Raw genomic sequence first — 22,895 nt, 5'->3', positions numbered from 1 at the left:
AAAAATATATATTAAACATAATTAATTTATTTATTTAAGACTTTAAAACCAAACCGAAAAGCTTACTCTCAAGTCCTGTTCTCGTTTAAAAGCCTTCTCACACATGTGACATTTATATTTACGTTCACATTCATGATTCAAATAGATGTGCCTTCGTAGTGCTCGTGCATTTGACGATACTTTATTACAGATCTGACAACGATGTTCACCTCCAATATTTTCATGCATAAATTTCATATGTGTTCTCAAGCCCGACAGGTTACGATACCAGGTATTACATATTTTACATTGTTGAGGTTCTGGTTTAATTTCGGAATGTTCGGAATTAACATGTTTTTGCATACTGGAATTGCAGGCAAATGTTTTGCCACATTGATCGCAAACTTTTTGTCTGTTCGTATCATGACAATACATGTGTTTACGCAGTTTAGCTTTAGATGGCCATCTAGTTGATTCGAATTCGAAAATGTTTGGAAAAATGTAAAAAGACAAATTGAAAGATTATTAGAAAACAAGTGTATAAATTTTAATAAACATTTCTCTTACCCTAAGTGGCTTTTGTTGGTTGGATTGTTGATTATAATTTTTTAAGGTAAATTTTCACTTTAAGTTATTTAAATGTAAACACACACAAAAATTTTAAAATGTTAGAAGTAGAAAAAATTTTTGAATAATTCTGAGTAACTAAACAATAGGAATTTCTTTCATTACAGCATTGAAATAATGGGTCTAAGAAATTCCTAAACAAAAAAATGATTTTAAGGTATTAAAAAGTTTTTCGTATTTACAAAATATGTATTTAAACTTCAAAGCTTTTATGCTTGTAAGCTTTTTAGATTTACAAACTATTTACACTTCAACGCTTCTAAGCTTTAAAAAGCAAAAGCTTTAAAGCAATAAAATGGACCCAACTTAAAATAGGCAATAAACTAGACTATAGACTGAACTAGTGAATAGACTTTGGAATAATTTACATACTGGTCTATAGACTTACTATAGACTAGACTATAGACTAGACTATAAACTAGACTGTAAACTAGACTACAGACTAGACTATAGACTAGACTATAGTCTAAGACTAGACTATAGACTAGTCTATAGTCTAAGACTAGACTATAGACTGGACTATAGACTAGACTATAGACTAGACTATAGACTAGACTATAGACTAGACTATAGACTATACTATAGACTTGACTATAGACTAGACTATAGCCTAGACCATAGACTAGACTATAGACTAGACTACAGACTAGACTACAGACTAGACTATAGACTAGACTATAGACTAGATTATAGACTAGACTATAGACTAGACTATAGACTAGACTATAGACTAGACTATAGACTAGACTATAGACTAAAGTATAGACTAAACTATAGACTAGACTATAGACTAGACTATAGACTAGACTATATACTAGACTATAGACTAGACTATAGACTACACTATAGATTGGACTATAGACTAGGCCATAGACTGTACTATAGACCAGACGATATACTAGACTATAGACTAGACTATAGACCGGACTATAGACTAGACTATATACTATAGACTAGGCTAGACTAGACTATACTAGACTATAGACTAGACTTGACTATATACTAGACTAGACTATAGACTAGACTTGACTATATACTAGACTAGACTATAGACTAGACTATAGACTAAACTATAGACTAGACTATAGACTAGACTATAGACTAAACTATAGACTAGACTATAGACTAGACTATAGACCAGACTATAGACCAGGCTATAGACTAGACTATATACTATACTATAGACTAGTCTAGACTAAACCAGATTAGAATATAGAATAACCTATAGAATAGACTATATACTAGACTTTAGACTAGACTATAGACTAGACTATATACTAGACTATAGATTAGACTTTAGACTAGAATATAGACGAAACTATAGACTAAACTATAGACTAGATTATAGACATAGGCTGTACTATGGACTAGACTAGTTTAGACTAATTTAGTTTAGAGTATTTGCTAATCATTTTTGAGTCACATAGTCTAAACTTTAGACTATGTGACTCAAAAATGATTCGCAAATACTATAGGCTAGATCATAGCCTAGAACATAGACTAGTATGGTCTAGACTATATGACTCAAAAATGATTCGCAAATACTAATCAAAATCTAGAAAAACTGATTAAGCCCAGATCCCAAAGAGTTTTCAAAAGCCAGCAAAAAATTTTGTCCGACTTAATAAAGTTGTTATAATTCTCATTTGGTTTATAATACACAATACAACACTTTAAAATAAAACCATCGACGGAAGGTTTGATGCCTTCGTGCCATTTTTGCAAAAAAAAATGTTATCAAAAAAATTGGTAACATGTAAAATCAAAGGGAAACTACCGGCCTTATTCATAATGAAAAACGGGCTGCTAACTATCTTGCTGCTTACTTGTTTGTGTGTAAACTTCCATAAGGGAAAGATAGCGGCTCGTTAGTAGTTAGTTTTGTATTAAAAATAAAAGTATTCATCTTCTAGATTTTGTTTAACTTTCTAGTGATTCTCATACTTAGGCGTATACTTAATATTTGTAATAGCAATAAATCATTAATACGTATACGTACAGGTGTCGTAAGGCAAATGATTGCAGCTCATTAGTTTGTTTTCATTATTAAGAAAATGTTAATTGCAAATATATTCAAGATGTTGTTTGTTAAACAAAGTTAACATATTGCGGAAAATTTAAAAAATTGGTTAAAAATTTTACGTTATGAACAACACTTCAACTCTTATTAAAAAATTACAAATTTTGTTATGAAATCTGTAAATCAATTCAAAACTAAAATTTGTAAAATTTTTAACATAAATATACTGTTATTTGAATCGCATATAATTTTGAAATTTTCTATTTCCTTAGTACATCATTATTTATACAAGATTCATTTCAACATTATTTCTTTTAATTCAAAGCCCAAATCTATACGATCATATATGTATATGTAAAAACTGCCAATACGATTCGAACAATTTTCTTTTATATGCAATTATTAAGACATGTAAACGTTTAGAAAACTTAATTTATTAATATTAATGCAAAACGTTATATTTAAAACTGATTAAATAAACACTTCTTTTTTCACTAATTTCCTTACCCTTAAGTGACCTTAGAATGTAAGAAAAATATTTTAAAATCATATTCAGACATATATAAAGAAATTTACATTTAAAGGGGTTTTACACTACAATACTTTGTATTATGATTATAGTTGTATTTTTAATAATACAAAATCATTTTCATTGTCATGATGTAGTTTGGCTTGTATTATAAAAAAATATTGTAAGGCTTTATATTATTGTACAAAATAATAAAAGAAGTATTAATACATTTTGCTTGTCAAAAATATAATTATTTTTAAATAACATTTGAATATTTTTAATTTCAACGAATTTATATCGCAAGGATTTGCAAAAATGGATGAAGTTACGGTAGTTACCATTTTAATAAGTTTAATTAAAAAGAAGAAGGAAAAGAAGAATTTGAAAATAAGATAGTTAAAAAAAGGTCTCTATGGAGTCGAGAGTGGCTAAAAAAAGAAATTCTGGTAAAGATTTAAGTAACATGGTGCTGAAAGAACTTCAACTGGAGGACCCACCAAGTTTTGAAAATTTTTGCAGGCTTCCGAAACATCTTTTTAATAAACTGTTAGAAATTGTTGGGCCAACAATAACGAAGCAGGACACAATCCTTAGGCAAGCGATACCAGCCAGTACCAGGTTGATAAATTAATTTAAAGTGTTCTTCATAATATTGTATAATAATCTTACGAGCAGGTTGCTTATTACACTTCGGTATTTGTCAACTGGTAATACATTTACAGATATGTCCTATAGTTTTAGAGTATCAGTTTTTTTATTTTTTTTTATTTTAAAACATCAAAAATGACTTATTTCAAAATCAAATGAACTCTGGTATTAAGTAAAATATATTTATTTTTAAAAATTTTCAAATACTCAATACTTTTCATACCACATTATTTAATACTGGATACTTTTTAAATTTACACTACAACACATTTTGAAATTTTTATTAGTATTAATACAAAGTATTGTAGTGTAAAGTACCTTTTAGTGTCTGCCGGATTTAGTAAATATCGAAGGAAATGAATTGAGTGTTTTACATAAATTTCCAAAATTTCCTAAACCAGCCACTATTTCATTAAAATAAGAGAATTTTAAAGAAAAGCTGCAAAATAAATAAATAAATTTAAATAAATGAAATAATTTATTTTATCATATGATGATTATGAATATTAAAAACAAAAAATTGTTATTTAATTTAAAATATTTATAAATTATAATTACATTCGTTTAAATGTATGTATGTATGCAATGTGTAAATGTAAAGTGAGTGTCATAGTATGCGTGTCCGGTTCGATTGTTTGTTTTTGTAGAATTCTACTCAATGTAACGTCATATTGGCATATAATATTTGAGGATTTAAAACCGTTGAAGGTGGTACAATGGGTAATGGTGTTACCAAATGAGAGGGTGTAGTTTCACCGGGTGCACGTTTTGTTTTAACAAATTTACTACCCTGTTTAGCTTGTTTCATAATATTTGGTGGTATAGGTTTACTACGATCAGCCTCCCATTCGGCCCGATGCAAACGTTGTCGATGTTTATACATATTAGCATTCGAAAAGAAAGTCATGGGACAATTGGGACAAGTATATAACACCTCGCCGGTATGAACAGATGTATGCTCCTGTAATGTTATGAAATATAAATAAAATAATTATAAATTCTTAAAGAAATTAGTTATTTTTTTAATAATTACCCTTAAATCTTGTGCCCTTTTAAATGCCTTATCACACATTGTGCACTGGAATTTTCTTATACACTCATGATTATGATAAATGTGTCTTTTTAAAGCTCGTGCCGTTGAAGAGACTTTATTGCAAATATGACAACGATGTTCTGTCTGCACGCCCTCGTGTATATTTTTCATATGTTGTTTAAGACCTGACAAATGCCGTAGCCATGCACCACATATTTCACATTGTTGAGGAATGGGCGCTGGTTTTGGTACATCCGAATGTTCGAGTTCGTGATGTTTTTTAAGACTGTAGGTACTTTTAAATGTTTTGCCACATTTATCACAGATCACCGTTCTCTGTGGATCGTGTACACTGCGCATGTGATCTTTGAGTTTTGTTTCAGTTGGACATCTAGAAAATTATAGAAGAAAAGGTAGAAATTTATTGAAATTTTAAAAAATATCATTATAACTTACAAAGAGAGAGAGAGACATTGGTATTATTTTCAGAATCCATAGTTTTTTTTTTTTTTTGTTTTCGTTTTTTTTATTTAATTTTAAACAAACACTTTTTAATTGCAACTTTTAGCAATTTTTAACTTTAAATAATAACTGCAAATTTAGATGTTTTCTTTTCTTAAAATAATGTGGTATGCGTCGGTACTAGTTAAAAACCAATTGTACTATTAAATATCATTAAAATTAGTGGCCTATGGAACATATTTTTTTTAAGCTGAGAGCATGTTTTTTTTAAAATAAGATAATCACTTTCATATTAAGATATTTTGCTTCTTAAGATGGTTAGGATAGGTTAATAAGGGTTATACGGTGCTTATCCACTCGGAAACTTTCCGACATGGATTTTTTATAACTATTTTACTGGCGTGGTGTACGCTTGTAATTAAGAAGAGAAAAAATTTTTCCCCACTTTAATGCCCAGTCGAAGAAGTGACTAATGCCCTTGACAAAACCTGGTAAACTGCGAGGGTCAAGACCCGCAATATCCTAATTTCGTCGTTCAAAATATTTCCTAGCCATTTTAGCCTGAGACTTCTTATCATCGCATAACCTACAATAATTTTGTGTCCCACTTACTGACAAAGGCCGTACTTTTGTACAAATCTAAAAACTGTACTCCTGATGTCAGCAGATATATTAAAAGATCTTCCTATTTAAAAACATGATGTCAGTATAATTTGTCGAAAAAGGTTTCATAGTTCATGAATTGCTATTTTCATTTTAGTCCATTGAGTAAGACGATGCTTCAGTTCTATCGTTTTATTCAATGGTAAAGGACCTTTAGCCTCTGAATTCTCACCACTTTCCAATCGTTAAGAGATCTATACGAAAGGAGTATTAAAGCAAATAGCTCAAAATTCGATCGAACAGTACATTACAACAACATATTAGCCACAACGTTAGCATTCGCCAGCGCAGAATTTTTCTACCTCACCACATCCCAATTAGATTGAGATATGGATATATCGACGTCAATTCCGTAAACGACAGAATCCCAAGATTGATATGTATCCATTTATGTCCAAACGCCATTTTGCTTATAAATCCTCGAGAAGAGATGCCATCTTAAAGGATCCTTAGTGCCGAGTCGATGTGTGATCGTTGCCGGACTTGGCTGTGATTGTACAGCCCAGAGGTTATATGGAAACCTGAAGCAAGAGATAACTAACTAAACGCTTCTCATAAGAATCCGAAGAAGGATTTTATACAACATTAACAATTATTATTTTACTAAAATTATCAAGGAAACTTTTTCTAAATAATTTGCATGAAAAAATAACACTCTTTAGTCGCTTGAAAAATATACCAGCAGATCATAAAATAAACGACAGAACACTTTATAAGTGATAACATAAATCTTATAGAAAGATGTTGAAGCAAGATAATAGCCTGAGATGTGTATTCAATATAATAAACAAACGCGACAATTTTCTTGACTAGAAGAAATATTCTCTGTAGGTTTTGAGATTTTCCAGTATAGTATACATTAATCGTGTGGAGTATTCCTTAATCGTGTGGGATTATTCATGCATAAAAGAAATATAATTATTTCAATGACAAGATGTCTGTCGAACTCAACACATATATTATCAACAATGTGCATGTACTCCAACATACTATGATCTTTCTTGCAAGTATGATTACATCAATCTAGCTATCATCACAGAGAACATAATTCTTTGTCTTAACGGAATGATCTTAAAGGCCAAAAGCTTTTAGGTAGTTGTTGTTGTAACAGCTAAAACTATAGAATAATCTAATTGGTCAATGCCCAGGCCTAAAAATTGAGCTATTTGAACTGAATGTGTTCATAAATCCATTGGAAATAGTGAAGAAGGGTTGGCTGAGCAGTTGAATATGCAGTGAGTGTCATGAGAGCCCTGACCACATGCATTCGTTGGAGACCAAACGGTCTATACGTGACCAGTAGGCATTTAGCCTGTTGCTCCATCTCGATGAACTGTGTGATGTTAAAATTGGGATGACTCCTCCGATGATATCCAAGGACGAACTGTTTAGTCAACATGACATTATGTTTCTTGACTGGGAGGACCATTGTTTCCTCGCTTTTAGGTTAGAATACATTGGAATACACCATTTATATCTAAATATATCCACTTTGAAGGAGTAAAGTTTTAAATTTTAACAGGACAAAGAGTAGCTAATCGGTCATTATGTCCAGTAACATTGTTGATATTTAAAACAAAATACCGATACAAAGTTCTAACGTCAATATTTGAAAAAATTAATAGTTTGTCTATAGTCGGCTAAACGACAAAACTGATTCTTCGTCGGTATATGGTTAATTATGCTGTGCCAATGTAGTTTAAATAGGCTGCTTACAAATTACCATGATAGTGGAGTGAACTTTGCATATATATTAAAGACAAAATTTCGTATGTCAGGGAAACTATTAGATTTAAAAACATTAAACTTTTCACGAACAACTTTGTCATTCAAGTGAGCATTTGGATAATAAATTTGGCGGTTTAGTAATTGTGGGAGTAGCATTAAAGTGGATAAAGAATAAGAGGACTTGACATCTTTTATTCAAAGTCAAAACTGTGTTTATGATATTAAAACTAAAAAAGTAAACATAAACAAGTAAGAGTTCTATATTCGGCTGTGCCGAATCTTATATACCCTTCACCATGGTGGGTTAAAAAAAAAGTTGTTATCAAAAACTCTTCTTTCAAATCACTTACTTCGGGTTGAACATACTTAATTTCATGTTTCTAGGTTCAATATTATAGGAAATTCGAGAGGTACCTTTAGCAGAACGTAAAAGTACCAAGAAATTCCCATCGATTTGTTCTCATCTAATCCGGTATCTACATACTGAATTCCATGTTTCTAAGTTCATTATTATGGAAAACTCAAAAAATACCTTTTAAAAAACTAAAAAGTACCAAAAAATTATATTTTATATGTTCTCACCTAATTCCGAATCTACATACTTAATTTTATGTTCCTAGGTTCAATATTATAGAATATTCAAAAAGTACGTTTTGAAAAACGAAAAAGTACCAAAAAGTTCCCTTTTATGGGTTCTCACCTAATTCAGACATCACATACTTAATTTCATATTTATAGGTTCAATATTATAGAAAATTCAAAAAGTACCTTTTAAAAAACAAACAAGTACCAAAAAGTTCCCTTTTATGGCTTCTAACTTAAGCCAGGCTTCACATATTTAATTTCATGTTTCTAGCCAATACCAACACATTAGTGCTGCTCTCGATCTGCCTTATTTTTATAAACAGAGTACAATAACAAAGTTTACCACATGATTATGTATTTTGTTTTTGTTTTTTTGTAATTTTCAGAGGTTGTCTCCGATTTTTGCTCATATCTCCGTTATTTATGGACCGATTTTGCTGATTTTAAATAGCGATCTTCCCGAAAGCATGTCTAACAGAATTATTGAAGATTCGGATCTCGCCGATCTCTGGGGTCCTCTAAAAACTGATTTCAACAAACATACAGACAGACAACTGGACGGACAGACAGACGGACATGGCTTAATCGACTCCTCTATCTATAAGGATCCAGAATATATACATATATACTTTATAGGATCGGAAAATTATATTATAGAAATTACAAACGGAATGACAAACTCATATATACCCTTTTCACGAAGGTAAAGGGTATAAAAATCATTTAGATTTTTAAGACATATTCAACATATTCAATAAAATTCATTAACAACTTAAAAGGGCTTTAAAATTGTTAAGTTTTGTTGATGTTATATAGGTTTATACATTTTCTAAAATACGCTGCTAAAATTCTAGTATTAAGTATAAATAGATACATAAACATCAACAAAACAAACACAAAATAAAAGAATTCATTAAGACTTACAATTAAATAAACTTTATGTAATAAATTAAGAAGTTTAAACCTATTGTTTTCAGTTCATGATTCATATTTATGAAATACTACCTACACGTATGTATATTTAAGGAAAAATAGGCCACTTAAGGTAGGGAATTGATTATTTCCGAATAGTTTCAACGAACATAACTTTGTTCAATTGTTATTTTCTTAATGTTCGTAAATAAATTAAAAAAAATGAAACTTGTACTCACTTTTTCTTGCACTCGGGACATTCAAATTTGAATTCTTCTCGTGGTACATGTTTCGCCACCATGTGATGTTCAAATGAAGCTTTAGAGGAAAATGTTTTCGAGCATTTTTCACACTGAAACGTTTTCTTGTATTTCGATGCAGGTGGATTGGGCAGGTGAGTTTGTTCGTGACTTTCCAGTTGCGTAGAATCACGACAGACTTTATCACATGTCTTGCACTTAAAATGTTCGGGATTGTAATGAACTAATATGTGTTCGGCGAGAAATTTGCGTGTGGCAAAACGACGTCCACAACATTCGACAAAGCCATGATCATCATTATGATCCAAGCGGAAATGAGCACGCATTTCACCGAACGTATGGACCAAAAGTTCACATTTAGGACAGCGAATTTTTTCAAAGAATTTCGTTATTATGGAATCATATTCGGCCTGTTGGGCTTGACGAGCTTCAATTTCTTCTCGACTCATGCGTTTTGGTTCTACCAAAGGTTTTTCACGTTTCTTATATTTCTTGGGAACATTGCGTTCTTTTTTCATGATAACAGCAAACTTTTCCTTTTTCTTGTTTTGACTTTCGCCCCAGTCGGAGTCATTCGAAGCATCAGACTCTAGCTCTGAGTGAGAGGATTCTTCCGAGTCCTTAGCGTAGTTATTATCATTATCATCATCGTAATCATCTTGAGCATAAGCATCATCATCTTCGAAATTTTCAGCGGCTATGGCAAAGTTATCATAATTCTGTTCATCTGTAGGATTTTCAGTTTTGATTTTTGGCTCTGCTGAATCGGCGTTACCCGTTTGTTGTGCTGTAGAACAGGAAGGTTGATCTTCCGCATCTTGTTCGCTTTTTATAGCTGTATCTGATGACTGCTGCTGTTGTTTCTTTGAGCGTTTAGAACGTGGTGTGGTAGCTTTAGCTTTTTCAGTATCCGTTTTACGAGGTCTCCCTCTTCTTTTATTGCTGCTATCTTCTTTATCTGATTTATCCAATGAATTGGTATAGTTTAGGTCCTCCAACGAGCTGGATTCATTTAAACCATCTTTATTGAGATTTTCATTTGAAGCGAAAACGTCAGTGGCATCAGCTGCAGGTGATTGTTCTTTCTTAATACGTTTTGTCGAGACTTTGGGACTTTGATCACGAGCTGGTCGACCACGACGACTCGATCTGGCACTTCTGTCCGATACATTAGCAGTCTCTAATATTTCTATTTGTGGCAACAAATCCAAATCATGTACCTCAACCTTAACTTCCGGATCAAATATAGAATCACCCATGCCATTATCGTCCATAATGGGATCTTGGGCCATAGAAGGATCATCTTCGGACTTGAGCATAACATCCTGAGGTAGTGGATCGTCCAATACTATAGTCTTGACTGCTATATGTTTATGGACTTCCTCTACTCTCTGATAGAGTATATGGAAATCTCTTACCACTTCCCAACATGTCATACATATTTTTTGTACATCTTCACTGTTCCTGTTTGTCTAGATACAGAAAAAATTAGGTATTCTTATTGTCTCTTCAGATCAAAGACGTTTTTCTCTACACTTACCTTTAGCCAAAAATATTTATTAATAATCGCACTTATATCTAGACGTAAACCTTCCTCTCCAAATATTTCTAAAAATTTTGGACCCGGTATTGTAGGATACTCTAAGCATAACAGGCATTTAACCACCATGTTGTTTTTTCTTCAAATGTTTGACTGACTGAGTGGCTTCGATTTTTCTTTCTTGTTTTGCGACTTTAAAATTTTCCTTTATTTCCTTGTTTACGAAGTGAATATTAAAAATGTATTAAAGATTTTGTGTTGAACATTTTATTTTATATTTTAAAATAACGTATAGATAAATATTTTTTAATTAAAACATAAAGATTAATTTCAATGTAAAAAAACTGCACAAAAACTATTTTTTCTTCTTGACGCTACAACACAATCTAGAACTGTAAAGTTAATGAGTATTTGGTAGCTATATATTGGTTACTTTTAACTTTTTTTTAATGTGAAACAAAATAATACAACATATAATTTTAACTTTTATTAAGAAAACTACAATAAAATTGGGTTTTCAATATTGTTTGTTTTTATGATATTTTAGAATTAAAAAAAGGCGTTAAAGATTTAAAATATATAAAATAAACTATTGTTTATTGTTATGAGTAACCATAAGAGCTTAAAAAATTATATATCACTAGCACAAGCCAAATATTTTGAATGAGAAAACAGAGGCGCTTGTAAATTTTAAACGGCGTCTAGGTATTCACCATAAACTGGTAACAAACACAATGTTATCACAACTTGATGATTTTTGTATACTTAAGAAGAAGTTTCCATACAATGTGAGTTTTTAAAACCGCATTTGTTTAATTTTTATTATTTTAAGTTTTTAATTTTTGAGGACAAAATTAAATAAAAATGGTGTCCAAAAAACTGGAATATGATTCCTCTCTGGGAGGACCAGTGGTGCTAGGCACGCATATGCCCACCTATAAGTATGCAGCGTCTGCCTTAAAGGAACTTAAGGAGTTGGTCAATGCGAACAAACAAAGTAATTCAAATAAATTAGTATTCCAAACGCTACCCAAGCACATGAGGCGGAGAGCCATGTCTCATCATCCTAAAAGATTACCGCGTAAATACCGAGCAGCTCATATACATCAAATGTCCAAATCTGGTAAACCACAAGCTACCAAGAGACCATCTCGAAAGCACCGAAGAAGGCCGCAAAATCTGCTGAAAGACTACTTAAGACGGCAAAGAAAACACAAGTGGTTGGAAACACATATTTGGCATGCCAAAAGATTTCACATAATAGAAAAATGGGGCTATAAGCTTCCCTATGCAAGTTGTGATAAAACTTTCAGGGCCTGTTACAGAGCTACTGCCGAACACTGTCTGGTGCAAGATATTTCATTCTATGCTTGTGTAGAATTACAAGGTAGTGTGGAGGAGCTGTCGCAAGGCTTCCAACGATTAACCAGCCATGAATGTGGTTTATCTTTAACCGCAAAAACTTATTTAAATGGTAGACGAGAGGGTTGTATAGATATATTCAAAGCTGATGCATATCCTTATAATGCTTTGGGTAAAGTCAGTTTTTTGTGGCGTTTTAAGGATGAACAATTACAAGATAATGACAAAAGAAACCTATGGCTGTGGATTCATCCAGGGGCTTATAATATTGTTCTAGAAGAAATAATTAAAGTTTTTGATTTAAAGTCTTCCAAGACTTGTAAAGTGCCTTTAGAAGTTACAGAGGAAGTCGAGCAAATGTCAACTAGTACGCAACAAGGTAAGACTGCCAACAGAGATATAAAAGTAGCAGTAAAAACACAAAGACGTTTACAATTTATGACACGAACTACTGCCAGAGAAAATATACCACACTATAAGAATACCGAAGGATCTGTGGAACTTAAGGAACTTAAAAATACTTTAAATAGATTTAGGCTTACAGGACCACTGGCACAAGCTATTTTAAATCGAGCTTTTAAAGTAAAATCTTTAAACAAAGATTTGGAGCAAGAAAATTCTTGGGTAAAGGATGCTAACAAGTATGATAACAATCTACTTAAACATCATGAGAGACAACAACAGTTTTGGACCAAATGTCAGGATTATATAACCTCTCCAGCAGAATTATTATCAAATATGGTTTTGGCACTGAATATAGAGGATCCTCGTATACATAGACCACAAAAACGTTCAAAAGCTGTTTGTGAGCCAAAACAGCAGGCTTTTCTCGAAGCCAGCGATCTTCTGTTGGATGTAAAACCTGAATTAAGTTTTTCCGCTTTGTGGTGTGATCAGTTAAGAAATCGTATCGTTTCTGAAATGTTGAGTACTCATGAGTATTGTTCGCTAAGAGCTAAACATGTTATAGTACCGGGAAAATCTTGTCAATTCGAGGAAACTATGCAGCCAGTTCCTGTCATATTAATACAACGACCCGGCTCGCAAAACGCCAATTACAAACGTTTGGGCTATGGATGTGGTTGGGATGTCATTGCACCGGCGGGCTATGGCATGTCAATATGGTTATCGTTGATTATGTGGGGTGCAAAGCCTGGCGGTTTACGAGAATTCAATTCATTAGCTAGAGAAATGGGAACCGAGGAACATTTACCGGATACAGTGGCTGGTAGGTAGTGTTACGATTAAGCTAATGAGTTACCATTATTATATCAGTTGTTTTCTTCTTTACTCAATAGGCCTACATGCTGCTTCCGATCGTTATAATGAATTATTTACCAAATACTTTCGTTTACCACCCAATAAACGCTGCAATTATCGTAAATTTGCTATTGTATCACCATTTCGTATACCTTTTCAAGAACTAGTACGTGATTGGTGTCCTCCAAATGCATGTAAGAATAGTAAAGAGTTTTTCGTTTTAAGAGCTCGTCAAAAGCTGCAGGATTTGGCAGAATGTGTAAAAAAATCGAGTCTATTTAAATTTCCCAAATCACTATCACCTCAATGCCTAATACAAGTCAAATTGATCATGAAGTCAAGAGGAAATCCCAAAGATTTTTCAGTTATATGTTTGCCTACAAAAAAAGATTTAAAGAGAAACTTAAAACAAATAAAATTAAACAATCGTGAACCGGTATTTGTGGAGCCTCTGCTAGCCGATACCAACGAAAAGGAAAGACATCAATTGCGTATGCAGCATAAAAAACTACTGAAACGTTTAAGAGCAAAGAGAGTAAGAGAGAAACGTAAAAAGCAAGTAAGTTTTTAGTTTTTTTTTTAGATTTTTAAAAAAATATTTAATTTATATGCAATTTTATTTATGTCTTATTTAGGAAACTAGCTGCACTAGGGTGTACATAAGAGCTGCTGGCACTTCAACCTTATGTTTAGAGCAATTTAAGAAAATGTGTCAATTATGGCTGCCACAAGATACCTCAACATTATTTAGCGTACGCAAACAAGGTACTCGTGAATGTTTTGGTTATTGTTCCATCTCGAATTTTTGCTTAACTGAAGGTACTGTGGGCGCCACTGCTTATATTACTGGCGAAGGTTTAAAGCATTTATTGAAATTATGCCAACAGTGTCATTTAAAACAACCACTTTGTTTAGTACGTTCAGCGAATAGTCGTAATTATCGCTTTGCGCAATTTCAAATTAATTTAGAAGTTTAATAAATAAAAATAAAACATGGAAAGTATTTTCTGAGTATTACATATCTATTGGCACATTAAAATCTGTAGACTGGGTTATTGTTGGAGGTTTAAAATTAGGTGGCAAATTTCCAGAATATCTTTTTCTTGATGTTTCCTCCCATTCCTTGGGATGAACCCTCTTACGATGATTATGCATATTGGCATTAGAATTGAAAGTTTTCGGACACCAAGGGCAGGTATATAAAACTGTACCCGTATGAGAAGCCATATGTTCCTTAAACAGAATCATGGTAAAATTAACATATCTATTTAAAAGTTTGTTTTCTAATAGCATCTTACCCTTAAAGTTTGAGCTCGTTTAAAAGCCTTTTCACATATCGTGCACTTGTGATCATATCCTATGACGTGTTTGTACTGTACATGTCGTTTGTGGGCCTTCAAATTGGGTGATATTTTTGAACATATTGAACAAGTATATTCTTTTTTTCCACCCACCGGATGTATCATATCTTTATGGCGTTTTAAGGCTTTATTATCAGTCAAACGTAAACCGCATATGTCACAGCTTACCGTGGGAGCACTTTTACCTTCATGTTGTAACATATGACGTTCGAAAACGTCTTTACAGCGTATAGATTTTCCGCACATATCACATATTTTTACATATTTCTTTTGGTGAACTGAACGATAATGACTGGAAAGTAAATAATTCGTGCCAAAACTGTAAAAACAATAAAAATGAATATAAGAAATTAAACAATTTAGTTTTGAAAAAAGTGTTTACTTACTTTTTGCCGCATTCGGAGCATGGAAAACGTTTCTCCTCTTCCGACAAATGTATCATTCTATGCTTTTTTAAAACACCAATTTTAGCAAAACCTTTTCCACAAATATCACAACAATGATTCTTCTCGGCATTACCTTCATGCATTTCAACATGCAACTCCAGGCAACGTCTATCAGCCATCACTTTACCGCATTGATTGCACTTAAAATAGTTGGGATCCAAATGACGATGTACATGATCGACTAGAACACTACGTCTATAAAATTTCTTATTACAACATTTGACATGACCTCGTTCTTCGTGCTTTTCCTCGAAATGTTTGCACATAGCAAAGAAGGATTTCATTGGAATATTACACCGGAAACAGGTGATTTTAAAATTTTCCTCTAGAAATTTGTCTCTTTCATTGCGTTTGGTTTTTGGAGCATCAGAATGATTAGTTTGAGTATCATTATGTTCTAAGGATTCCCGATCGCTATCATCATTAAAATTTGTTTCATAATCATTGTTATCAAGTGAATTAGTGTTTCCTTCTTCTAAGTTAAGCACTTGTGGTCCTTGTTTAATATCGCAAGTGGAGAGGTTCTTATCAATTTCATTAGTTTTATTTAAGGTAGTAATAGCTGCATCACTGCCATTAAATATTGCTTTGATATTACGTTGTTTACATTTGTTTGTTTTGGTTTTAGTTACCTTGACCTCTTTACCTTCTCCTTTGCGAGGACGACCTCTTCGACGCCGTTGCAGTAGGGGCATATCATCTTTAATTTGCTCTTCATTCAATTCATCTTTTGTTAATTTTTTTTGTTCTTCTATTATTATGCTGCCTTCTTCTAAATGATTATCACTTAAATCATAATCATTTAAAAAATCCTTAAAATCGTATATAGGACTTTCATCCAATTCTGCTGTAGTCTTCTTGAGTTGAATTTCATTTTCTTCGACATTTTTCATCAGCAAACCAAATTCTCTGTGAGCATCTTCTATACGCAAATAAAATTTATGAAATTCATATAATTCTCTCCAGCAAGAAGTACATAACCAGGAATGTGTCTCCATATGGTTCTAAAAATTTTTTAGGTATAATATTGAACCCGTTGCCTTTCATATTCCTATCCACTTACCATGGTCCATAAATGTTTCTCTACGATGTTTTTAATATCCAGTTCCTGTTTTTCATTTGAAATTATACTTATGCAGTCGGCAAGCTCCTTGTATGTTTCCAAACATAATAAACAACTTTCCATAGTCCAATTGTAAATATTTTATTAAAATTATAAACAAATTAATAGCCCAACCAACCCCACAGACGCAATGTAAACAAATAAAAAACAGAGTTGTTCAATTTTCAAACAAACAGCCGCTGATTGACAGCTGGATGTATAAAAACAGATATGTTATCGACATTTAACGGAAATAACATAGAAAAATAAATAGAAGTGTTACTGAGAGTAGGAAATATTACTCTCTTACATGTACAGGTTTTGTGTGAATTTAATACAATTGTATGAGTATTTTTATTTTTGTTTACATAAAATAACAAAAATATGAAAGTACAAAATGTATCCGAATACATCATACCCTACCACATTGCGAGTAAGTAGCAATAAGTTATTTAGTATTTTTTAATGTAGAAGTTATATTTTGTTATATAGTTATATTTGTTTATAATTTTAAATATTTTATTAAAATTATAAACAAATTAATAGCCCAACCAATCCCACAGACGCAATGTAAACAAATAAAAAACAGAGTTGTTCAATTTTCAAACAAACAGCCGCTGATTGACAGCTGGATGTATAAAAACAGATATGTTATCGACATTTAACGGAAATAACATAGAAAAATAAATAGAAGTGTTACTGAGAGTAGGAAATATTACTCTCTTACATGTACAGGTTTTGTGTGAATTTAATACAATTGTATGAGTATTTTTATTTTTGTTTACATAAAATAACAAAAATATGAAAGTACAAAATGTATCCGAATACATCATACCCTACCACATTGCGAGTAAGTAGCAATAAGTTATTTAGTATTTTTTAATGTAGAAGTTATATTCAAGAGATTGATGTTTGCTTAATTAATGAATGTACTACTCATTATAACAATATGTAGTCAAAATTTCGTATATATAAAATTTGTTGAGCCTAATTTTATAAATACCCTATTCTTGTATAGCATGTACCGCTTACAAAAAAAGTTCAATAGGCTAATTTATGGACGGATTACATCATTACATCGACGCAGGTGTTACAAACTTTAAGACATAAACAAAATTCCGTTTCCATTAGTGTGGTGTAGGGTGTATTTTGACTGCATTTGGGCTGCTTTGAAATTAACAATAATCGTTCATATCAAGCGTTAATTTTAGCATTAGCACAATTCCTTTGGCAAAATAGCCCCTGCTGCTGCAATAAACACTGCTAAAAGTTATGTTTTTCCTATAAAATTATTGAAAACATTTTCAGAAAAAAACAAATTTTTCAATCGTTTTTATTTTTTTAATATAATTTTTAAGTGTCAATATTGACTCAACCCAGCAAACACAAAGAGTTTATTTAAAATTAAGAATAATTTTTAAAGAAGATGTTTCTTACATTGGTCAACTGATATTGAATAAAAATGGCTAATTCAAAACATTATTTCATAAAATATCGAAATATAATGTCAAACAAAAATATAAAAACTTTTTAAACGAAAGAGTTTGTGTTTGTTGGGTAACATATTTTTCAACTAATACATTCTCACGACTTAGGTTTTTGACAGCAGACTTAGATTTTGTCATTCTCAGTTTCAGTTCTATGTATACCTTTTCTATGGGAAATAATTTTAAACAGTTGTTTTGAAAGGCGTTGTGGAACGAAATAACTCCATAACTTGTTATCTATGAAAGAAATCGTAAATTATTTATTACTAATTATAAAAAGATAGAAAGAAACATAAAACAAAGGTAATAAATATTTTTATTTGTAATAAATAAATTTATTTGTATTTTTGTTTTGGTAATAAATTATCAGTATATTTTTTGCTTGTTGCCTCCAACCATTCTACAGGATGCATCTTTTTACGATGACTATGCATATTAGCATTTGAATTGAATGTTTTTGGACACCAGCTGCATGTATATAAAACTGTTCCTGTATGCGTAGCCATATGTTCCTAAAATTATCAACATTTTCTTAGATATTTGCTTTTAGACAAAGACTAGGTTATTGATGAAATTTACCTTTAAAGTTCTTGCTTTTTTAAAAGCCTTTTCACATATTTTACACTTATGGTCTAAACCCATAACATGTGAAAACTTGATATGTCTTTTATGGGCCATAATATTCGGTGATATCTTTGAGCAAATTGTACAAGTATATTCCTGATGTCCACCTACTGGATGTATTGTGTTTTTGTGTCGTTTCAAACCTTTCGTACTTGTTAGAATCAGTCCACATATTTCGCAACTAAACATAGGTGCTGGTTTACCTTCATGCTCTAACATATGTCGCTCCAAATCATCCGTTGAACTTAAAGATTTTCCACAAATATCGCATATTTTGGCATAAACCTTTAAATGTACCGCATGTACATGATTTGATAGTAGATATTTGTTGGCAAATCTAAGAAAATTAAAAAAATATATAAATTAATAATATGTGTTTTCGTTTAATCTTAAGTTTATGTTACTTTTTTCCGCAATCTGTACAAGAAAATGGTTTTTCTTCTTCGGGCAAATGTGTTGTTTTGTGAATTTTCAATTTCGATTGACACATAAAACTCTTGCCACATATATCGCAAGAATGATTTTTTGCCACACTATCTTCATGCGTCTTCAAATGGGATTTTAAGCATAAGCGATCGGCTAAAACCTTATCGCATTGATTGCATTTAAAATAGTTTGGATTTAAATGGAAATTTATATGATCGAGCAGATAGCAACGTCTAAAAATCTTTTTGTTGCAACATATCACATAACCACGAATTTTGTGTTTTACTTTGAAATGTTGACACATCTCATGGAATGTTTTCATGGTAATTTGGCATAAACAGCAGTTGATATTAAAGTTTTCCGCAATAAATTTATCCTTTTCATCAATTTTGTATTCATTAAAATTTGTTGCTGCAGTGACGTCTTTATTTTCCAAAGTTTCCAAATCTGAATGTGAACTGTCCATTAAACTGTTTTCCTGTTGGTGATAATCGATATTATCTCCAACTGATTTAAATTCTCGTAGTTCATTAAGGGGATCCTCTGTTGTAATTTCAGTAGTTTGATCTTGTTTTATTTCAATTTGTTCGATTTCTTCTATCTCGTATTCAATGGAGTTTTGTGTTATTTCTGTTTTATTTTTCAGATGATCGAGAGTTTTTAATTCCTCCTCATAGGTTTCTTCTTTAGATTCTTGTAATTCTTTTTCATTAAAACTTTTAATAAGATCAAATTTATAGTGAGACTCTTGTATTTCCTTATAGAACTTATTAAAGTTATATAGTTCTTGCCAACACTTTCGACAAACACCTGTTGTGGGTATTGCAAATTCCTGGAATAATAAGAACAACTGTTATCACATTGTATTAGATTCAGATAGGTTTGATTCCTATACAAGATGATCGAATAGGTGCACTTGATCATATCTGGTATAACAACCATGACCCTTTCAAAATAACAATAACATCTAAACAAGAATACAGAATATATTACAGTTCAAAACATACAAATTAAGGAATTTTGTTTAGTAAATGTCGGGACTATAATCCATACAAACCTATAGTTCAGAATATATACAAAACTATTTATTTATTGCCAGAAGATACAATAAAAACAAGTAGGAAAGTATAGTCGGGCATGGCCGACCATATAATACCCTACACCATGAGTATATTTTTAAAATTTTTACTTTTTATAAAGAAACTTTTATGTTGAATATTACCATAATTCCAAAATATTTAAGCAATTTATTGATAAAAAAACTAAAATTTCTAAATGAGGCTTTATATAGGTCAAATATGGGCCGATCCATGGTAAATTTGGGAAAAGGATATGTTTTTAAATAACAGTTAGTTTTGTTGAGTTTCATTGCGACACAAATGGTTACGAGTCAATTTTAGACGTTTAAGACATTTTTTGAAGGGGGGTTTGTATGGGGGCTAATGGGGGTCAAATAAGGGCCGATCCTTACGAAAATCTGCAGTGTCATTTATACTTATATAAAACTTATTTGTGCCAATTTTTAGAGAGATAGTAGAATATTTGACGTAATTATGGCATAAAAAGTACAAATCGGGAGGTACGGTTGTATGGGGACTAGGTGAAATAATGGACCGATTTCAACCATTTTCAATAGGCTTCGTCCCTGTGCCAAGAAACATGCTTGGTCCAAATTTCATCAAATTATCTTGAAAATTGCGGCCTGTACCTTGCGCATAAGGTTTACATGGACAGCCAGACAGCCGGACGGACGGACGGGCGGATATGTCTTAATCGACTCAAAAAATGATTCTGAATCGATCGGTATACTTTAAGGTGGGTATTGGACCAATATTTTTGTATGTTACAAACATCAGCACAAACGAATCAAACCCTCCCCACTATAGTGGTGTAGGATATAATAAAAAACTACCCTAGGCTGAAATGAAATTATAGTCCTGATTAATACTAAAATTATATTGGTTACTAGGCGTCTCTTCCCACCATAACGAGGCAGCGTTGAAAAAAGCATAAGTTTTCAAAAATACATAAAACTTTCACCATTTTAGCAACTAACCGGTCCAATCAACTTGTATAATTACACTTGTCAGAATTCAAGGGCCGGCTGCTGTCTTTCATATTCGTAAAGCAATACACTCACCATGGGCCACAAATGTTTAGTTATTAAATACTTTACATCGAATTCTTGCCATTGCAATGAATTAATTTTTATAAACAATTTATCCATGGATAAACAAAGCAAACATTTATCCATGCTGAAGATGAAAAAATATTTTTTTGCTATTAAAACTTATTTTGAAATGAAAAAAGTATTTGTTTACATTTTGCTAGTGGTATTTAAATTATGAGTATTTGGTTGTTGAGTAACCAAGGATATTTAAATAGAAATGAGTGTACTAAGAGTATTAGGCGCTTGGCGACACATCAAATTGTTTGACTAAAATGGTAAGTTTTTTAATTGTGTTAGTAAAACATCTCACACCGCATACATATATGTATATGTATGCACATGTGAGTTTTTTCAGTAAGACCTGGTTCAAACGAGGGTTCTATAGCTGAAACGAAAAGTCGACTTTTTGCATTTTATGAAACATTTCGACATTTCGACTTTTTGCATTTTATGAAATGTCGACTTTTCGACTTTTTACATTTAGTTAAAAGTCGATTTTCGACTTTTTTCATTTAATTAAAAGTCAACTTTTCGACTTTTAATATTTTGTAAATAGTCGACTTTTCGACTTTTTTCGACTTTTCCGACTTTTCGACTTTTGACTTTTTTCGACTATTTTCGACTTTCCGACTTTTTTCGACTTTTTCCGACCAGAGTTAAAAATTTATAAAGTTGCCAGAAACGTAAATTTATAATGTTGCCATTTAACATTATATTATTATTATTATTTATTATTATTAATAAAAAAATTTTATTTATATATTTATATTTTCTATTTGTTGCAATTTTTTGAGTTTTTTCGACTTCTTTCTATTTTCGACTTTTTCCGACTATTTTCGACTTTTTCCGAATTTTTCGACTTTTTCCGACTTTTTCCGACTTTTTCCGACTTTTTCCGACTTTTTCCGACTTCTTTCGACTTTTTCCGACTTTTCGACTTTTTTTTCGACTTTCCGACTTTTTTCGAATTTTATTTACAAAGTCGACTTTTCGACTTTTTTCATAGACGTTAGTCGAGTTATCGACTTTTTTGGAACAAAATAGTCGACTTCGACTTCTTGTCGAAAAAAGTCGAAAATTCGAAGTCGATTGTTCGATTATTCGAAAGTCGATTTATAGAACCCTAGTATGAACCAAGTCTAACACAATTGAAAAACTTACCGTTTCAGCCAACAAATTTAATGTGTGGCCATGTTGCTTACTCCAGGTGTATATTTCATAAAATACAAAGCCTCATTTACTAGCGTCTTTGGAGAGACTCGAACCCACGTTACAGATGTTAACAGATTGGATTGGAGTCTCACTTAAATTTCAATTTTGAAACAAAAACCTATATCATATGAACAACTAAAAATCAACTAAGGGCGAGTTTTTCTGATAATGATAATCTTCATTCTTTGGTTAAATCTGGTTTAATATATGTTTCGTGTTTTTCAGTTATCAGTAAAGTTACTTATTATCTTAGTTTAACTGAGTGTAATTGGTCAATTAAACTCAAGTTATAAGTGAGAAAACACAATTAACAACAACAATAAAACAATGATTTCGGAAGAACAAAAACTTAATATTTTAAGTAAATTGCAATTTTCTGATTTGTTTTGTTTTATTAATTATTGTTTTAAATGTTTATTTAACATTTTCAAAAATTTTTTTATTTTACAAAAGTATTGTTTGCAAAAAACAGCTGTT

At 31.6% G+C, this 22,895-nt stretch overlaps 4 protein-coding genes across 13 annotated transcripts in view; 1 reads left to right on the top strand and 3 right to left on the bottom strand.

The window, feature by feature from the left end:
- Window positions 1-11,291, bottom strand: part of LOC111675973 (transcription factor grauzone-like) — a 29,867-nt gene extending 18,576 nt beyond the window's left edge. For 6 of the 10 annotated variants that reach the window (XM_046953858.1, XM_046953856.1, XM_023436857.2 and 3 more), the window contains exons 1-2: window positions 10,969-11,290; window positions 9,408-10,900 (exon numbers count right to left, since the gene is read on the bottom strand). In XM_046953858.1, the coding sequence (XP_046809814.1) occupies window positions 9,408-10,900; window positions 10,969-11,097 (1,622 nt within the window). In that variant the 5' untranslated portion in view covers window positions 11,098-11,290. Of the gene's footprint in view, window positions 1-66; window positions 446-4,227; window positions 4,747-4,818; window positions 5,210-9,407; window positions 10,901-10,968 lie in introns of those variants that run through there. The other 4 variants (XM_023436855.2, XM_023436854.2, XM_046953854.1 and 1 more) reach the window with 4 other exon arrangements.
- A 438-nt stretch (window positions 11,292-11,729) lies between these two features.
- Window positions 11,730-14,593, top strand: LOC111675972 (ribonucleases P/MRP protein subunit POP1). Its single transcript, XM_046954732.1, has 3 exons — window positions 11,730-13,558; window positions 13,629-14,149; window positions 14,226-14,593. Exons 1-3 carry the CDS (start codon window positions 11,833-11,835, stop codon window positions 14,565-14,567), a joined length of 2,589 nt encoding a protein of 862 aa, XP_046810688.1. The 5' UTR covers window positions 11,730-11,832; the 3' UTR covers window positions 14,568-14,593.
- On the bottom strand, window positions 14,592-16,650 carry LOC111675974 (transcription factor grauzone-like). The gene is made up of 4 exons (XM_023436859.2): window positions 16,461-16,650; window positions 15,338-16,401; window positions 14,889-15,270; window positions 14,592-14,823 (listed from the first exon to the last, which is right to left on the bottom strand). Exons 1-4 carry the CDS (start codon window positions 16,581-16,583, stop codon window positions 14,605-14,607), a joined length of 1,788 nt encoding a protein of 595 aa, XP_023292627.2. The 5' UTR covers window positions 16,584-16,650; the 3' UTR covers window positions 14,592-14,604.
- Window positions 16,651-18,275: 1,625 nt separating this feature from the next.
- LOC111675985 (transcription factor grauzone-like) lies at window positions 18,276-21,364 on the bottom strand. The gene is made up of 4 exons (XM_023436871.2): window positions 21,177-21,364; window positions 19,015-19,868; window positions 18,566-18,947; window positions 18,276-18,498 (listed from the first exon to the last, which is right to left on the bottom strand). The coding sequence occupies exons 1-4, from the start codon at window positions 21,288-21,290 to the stop codon at window positions 18,322-18,324; spliced, it is 1,527 nt and encodes a 508-aa protein (XP_023292639.2). The 5' UTR covers window positions 21,291-21,364; the 3' UTR covers window positions 18,276-18,321.
- Window positions 21,365-22,895: the final 1,531 nt, after the last annotated feature.

The sequence above is a fragment of the Lucilia cuprina genome, chromosome 6, assembly GCF_022045245.1.
Source record: "Lucilia cuprina isolate Lc7/37 chromosome 6, ASM2204524v1, whole genome shotgun sequence".
NCBI lineage: Eukaryota > Metazoa > Arthropoda > Insecta > Diptera > Calliphoridae > Lucilia > Lucilia cuprina.
The sequence above is the reverse complement of the archived record's forward strand: the minus strand, read 5'-3'. Positions and strand labels throughout refer to the sequence as shown.